The 5239-nt window shown below is 32.4% G+C and overlaps 1 protein-coding gene across 1 annotated transcript; it reads right to left on the bottom strand.

The window, feature by feature from the left end:
- Positions 1–2021: 2021 nt before the first annotated feature.
- On the bottom strand, positions 2022–4886 carry LOC134252481 (tryptophan 2,3-dioxygenase-like). The gene is made up of 6 exons (XM_062734970.1): positions 4801–4886; positions 4679–4702; positions 4514–4559; positions 4227–4361; positions 3327–3417; positions 2022–3145 (listed from the first exon to the last, which is right to left on the bottom strand). Exons 1-6 carry the CDS (start codon positions 4819–4821, stop codon positions 3046–3048), a joined length of 417 nt encoding a protein of 138 aa, XP_062590954.1. The 5' UTR covers positions 4822–4886; the 3' UTR covers positions 2022–3045.
- Between the last annotated feature and the right edge of the window lie 353 nt (positions 4887–5239).

The following is a 5239-nucleotide window of genomic DNA, read 5'->3' as shown; positions in this document are numbered from 1 at the left end:
AAAGAACCATGAAAGTGTTTCGTAATGAAACTCATTTTTTAATGTAGCGTCATACACTGAAAGAGATACGAACGACAACTCTACATACTGATGGCAAACGTTAAATTTAGTCGTATTCAAAATTTTTATAAACATTTTCTTGGTTTAATTGAATTTGTTAATGCATAAAAACTTTAGGATACATGCGTATTTATTACTTAATCAGCAGTATCACCTGCCAAAAGCGGTAAAACTAGTATCTGTTATAAATATTAAAACCAAAAACGGACACCGATGTTTTCGTAAAATCGTGATTAAAAAAAAAAAAATGAAGAGCCTCATTTACATACCCGATAATTTGTACGCACACAAACTCTCGCATATACATATGTACCACTGTTTTTATGTTTTGTCAATAAATATTTGTTTTTAACTTGGTATTGCTCTTTTCTTCACAATATTAAAAAAAGATTAAGTTCTGACGTACTCCATGTATAATGTTCGTGTAGTTGAAATACATTTTTATTCACAGAAAAGTTTTATACAACAAACCTGTTAGCTCTCAAAAGGATGCTGTGTTAAAATCCACATTTTATCAACATTGATATTATTCCTGCGAAACTGAAATTTTCATAACACATGGGTAAAGGTGCAAAGGAAAAATATATTACAAATTTGAAGACTGTGAGCAGTGATATAAATGATCAACCGCCTCTAATATGAATATAATGGCAGTGTGCATGTTTTGCAATGGGAAACCCAAAATATGTGTAGGATGAAAAAGAAATAGATGCACAACGGCAATATGTAATAAAGATTCTATGAAAATTTCGTTCAGTGGTGTAAGAGGAGTTGCGGATAAGAGATGGGTACACCTAAAGTGTAACAAGATACAAGATTTTATTAATCCAATTTGGGCCCCGGAGGAGCAAAAAGATTTACAAATAGAAGGAGGAGGATCCAAATGATAGAACAAGCATGATGATGATATTACAAATAAAGATGTAACAAACAGATGGACAGAAATCACGATTAATTCCCTCCCGCTTTTCAAGCAGGGGTATAAAAAAGGACTAATGTAGGCAGGCAAGCATTATGGCCCATGCATTTTTTTGCTATTCAATGTCTCTGAATGACTTTCTCAATCAAGATTGTTCCAACTCAAAAAATGTGAAACAGTTGTCTGTATTTGAAAATACAGACATAATAATAATTAATACATGTAATATTGTTCACTCACTTAACCTCCCGATCAAAGATTTTACAAATGTATTTACACCATGCTCAACTCCCATGAGTGCTATCAGTACTTTGATTTTAAAGAATAGTTGAGATGTTTTGTGAAAAGCGGGAGGGGGTGCTTGGTATGTTCTAGAGTATTCGCCATGAATCAGTTTAAACATTATGTTTCAAAGACTTGTCATACTGACCGACGTTTTCATTCAGTATTTGGGATGAAACATTTCTTATCCTGAACTTGAAATTTTTTAACTGGGGTCTGAACGATCATTTTAATTTCAACATCACGGACTTAACCTAACAAGATCAATCTTTTACAAAAACTCTTTGGTGTATCATTCCATTTGATGTTTTTATCCACCTTTTATTTTCATTGAGATGCATGTTCTGCTCTTCAACGCTTGAATGTTTTCACATCCACTGATCCAACAAGGTCTGACATTTTGGCGGCTTTCATTTTGTCGAATCGCCACCTTTAATCGCTATATTATAAATATTATGAAGAAAGCGTTTTATTGACCGGTGTTGTTAAATTAATGTGAGCTAAAATCCGACTATAAAGAGCTATTTCGACGAACGAACTAACTTGTAATAAACAATGTAAGACGATAAACGGTAAAAAACGGTAAAAAAAAAAAAACAAAACATTTACAATATTTTGCCAATAAATTTTTTTGAGCGGGGGGTATTTCAATGAGGCGGGCGGTAATTACAAACAAACTTTAATTTTATTTTGGCCTCAGTTAGAGCAGTTGTAACAAAAATATGACATAAAGCAAAGATTTCATTAAGAATCATTTTAAAACAATCAACAATTTCCAATGACAGCAAATCAATCAAAAATATGACACAAAGCAAAGATTTTATTAAGAATCATTTTAAAAACAATCAACAATTTCCAATGATAGCAAATCTGGAAAATGCATATATAAACCTCATATCATTATACTTTGATTTTCAATTATCAGAACTACTGTGAAACCATTTGTCGGTAAAGACCTTATTTCGTGTATTCACTTACATATACAATAGAAATAAATGGTTTTGATTAACTTATGTAAATTCTTGGATATTGGATACTTTTTAATTCCACAAATATTGAGCCAGAATTTTTTAAAATGATTTCTTGATAAAGGTGTAAACTACGACTATTTAAAACATAAAATTCAAATGTCTAGTAGATAAATGTATTTATTTTAATGCAATAAGTATTTTGATAGCCCGGTTACCCGTCAATTAGCTAGTTTCTTTCCATAATCCTTTCAATGCTAGAACACCTTATCTTATTCTCCTTCAATGAGTAAAAAGTCTGTAAAACAGTTTGTTGTGTGTTCCCACCTTTGTGACGTTTAATAATTTGTTTGAAATTCTCAAAAGTATTATTAACCATGACATACAATTTTTAGCAGACAAAAATATCAGGGATGAGAAATAAACCAATTTTGTAAAGGGAGATAATCCAAATTTACAGTTATTTTCCACTTAGAGTTAACAGAAAAATAATAAAAATGGGTCTGAAAACGTCACTGACTTGACCGAACTTGGGAAAGTTCAGACCTATAATGCAACGTTTTTACATCAAAAGAAGCTTAAAAAATTATGAAATTCAAATCAAACATGTTTTCTCAGCGAAAGTCATGCGATACTTAACAATTCAAATTATTTTTGGAATATCTTTCATATATCTAGGCAAACTGTAAATATCAAGGAAAAGCTTTATGAAGTACAGTCTATTTATACACTGAATATAATTTTGAATTGTCATCGACACTAAATGGTTATTTTAATTAACACTTATTGGAGCATCATTTTTAAACGTCGACACTTCTATTCGCCTTGTTTGTAGAGGGCTGCCTTTGGTTTGTATTCGTAAGGAATAAGAAATGCAGACAAGTGGAAGAGTTCAATAAATACTCTGTAATCGTCCCTGCAACAAGAAAAAAACTAATTATCCACCATCCTAACTTTATTCGATGATTTGATACATTTTTAGCTTCAAAAGGTAAATTAAATTTAAAGAAACAGTATACACTTTATACTAGAAATAATATAACAGAAACACGTTTGTAACAAAAAAAGCAACTATTTTCATGATTTAAAAGACTCACTCATTTGTTTTTTTAAGGTAGTCGTATCCCGACGTACCCCCTGTTCCTGTTTTCTTGCCCAGCATCCGATGAACCATCAACACGTGGGAATCTAGATATCAATCATTTGTATGATTTCTGTTAAGCGATAAACAACTATATCTCTTAAAACCTTATAATTTGTAGCAATAAGAAAAGTTGAGAATTTTTTTTTTAGAGTATTACCCTGATTATAGTACAAACGTTTACCACGTGGCTGTATATTAACTGAAAATTATTTTAACGATTAAAGTCCATTAGCAAGCGTATTAACTCGTAAATGCTTACTCATAAACCAGCTAGTCATAATCAAATCTTTGAGTTTACTCTCTTGGGAATCATATAGTTTTTAATATATATCATAGCGTTATCGTCTGTAAAGTGTTGATACTATTGATCACTAGCTTTGTATTTGATGCATTGTGCATTAATGAACTAAATTGAGATAACGAACATTATACAAGCTCAAAGGTCCATTAATCAATACAAAATTGGAGCAGAGTAAACATTGACATCCAAAACATCAGAGGTATGATCAGGTTTCAAGGAGGAGTGAGTATCCTCTGATGATCGGTCACATCTGCCATGTGCTCCTTTTCATGATCGGGGAAAACATCTGTCGACAGGGTGTAAATAATAAGCATGAAATACGTCAGTCAGCATTTGAATTATGATAGACTGTATCTGCTGAAAGGTCATTGTATCGACCATAGAACAGATTCAGTCATCATTTTTATTTTAAACACAATTTTCTAGTATTGAATGAGGTATTGATTTATGAAATGTGCAAAAAAGTAGGCAACTTGTCTTTAACAGATTTTTGAGCAACTATTAATAGCTAACAGAAATAATTATTCTTGAGCAATTCAAAAAGACACTTACGGCGCCATTTTGAGACTAAAGCGTCGACATCCATCACAAGTTTTATTGTTTCATATGCCCTCTGGAACTCTGGCTCTTCTTGGTAAAGTGAAATCAGCAGCGCCCCATGAAATGCTTCATAACTGAGCCTTTTATCTTATTGTCAAAAAGACATGTACAAAGAGAATGCGCTTTCTAAAATTGTTTTACACATCGAGTGAATTACTTGTACATATCGGGGTATATTATATATATGTATGCTGAATTTATGATAAACCAATTTATCTTGTTTTCTTTATCTAACTCACCACTCTCTTTGTACTTCTCCTCTTCAATCATCCCTATCAATGCTGCCTGAATCAAATGAGTAATTATTCTGATTATTTTATTTTAATGTAGCATTTTCTGAAAATATGTCTTCGTACAAGTTTTGATTTCATGTTGTAATATTGGTTTGCAGGATATTGCATTACCTCGTCGCATTGATTTCCAGCATCCTGAAAAATCAAAGCAAAACAGTGTACATATCAAATCATAAAAGGTTGTTTCATTCATTTTTTAAAAATATACAGTTTTTTATTGTCCTTGGTATTACCTTCGACCATGCATCCACCATTTTGTGCAAGCCATCACAATATTTTTTCCTGTCATCAACATACTTTCCAAAAATTCTTTCCAACCAATTCTAAGAGAAGAATAATTTTGTCAATGGAAACTAAAGACTTATTTGTCTTTGTAAATCGCATTACAAAGCGGAAGATTATATAATAGAACAGAATGTTTATTTATTTGAGCAAGGGATGTCAAAAATATTTTTATTTTTTCTTACTCGATCTCGTTTTCACATTTCTATTACATAATCACGTGTTTATTCGAATTTCATTTCCTTATTCAGGCGCGGATCCAGGAATTGGAGTTAGAGGGGGCGCCAGAATTAGGCAAGGGGTCTGGGGGCCGCCTTGAGGCCCCCTAAGGGTCCAGGGCAAAGCCCTGGTGGGGGTTCAGGGGGCGAAGCCCCATGAAGCTCCTGGATT

The sequence above is a fragment of the Saccostrea cucullata genome, unplaced genomic scaffold (genome assembly GCF_032062105.1).
Source record: "Saccostrea cucullata isolate Sc308-1 unplaced genomic scaffold, CSIRO_AGI_Scuc_v1 ctg1541, whole genome shotgun sequence".
Classification (NCBI taxonomy): Eukaryota; Metazoa; Mollusca; class Bivalvia; order Ostreida; family Ostreidae; genus Saccostrea; species Saccostrea cuccullata.
This window is presented reverse-complemented; position numbering and strand designations above follow the sequence as displayed.

Coding starts and splice junctions, on each gene's coding strand:
- LOC134252481 (XM_062734970.1), bottom strand. CDS start 4,821: ATGGTGGATGCATGGTCGAAG. Junction 4,560..4,678: donor CTGGAAATCAATGCGACGAG/GTAATGCAATAT, acceptor CATTTGATTCAG/GCAGCATTGATAGGGATGAT. Junction 3,418..4,226: donor TTTAGTCTCAAAATGGCGCC/GTAAGTGTCTTT, acceptor ATTGATATCTAG/ATTCCCACGTGTTGATGGTT.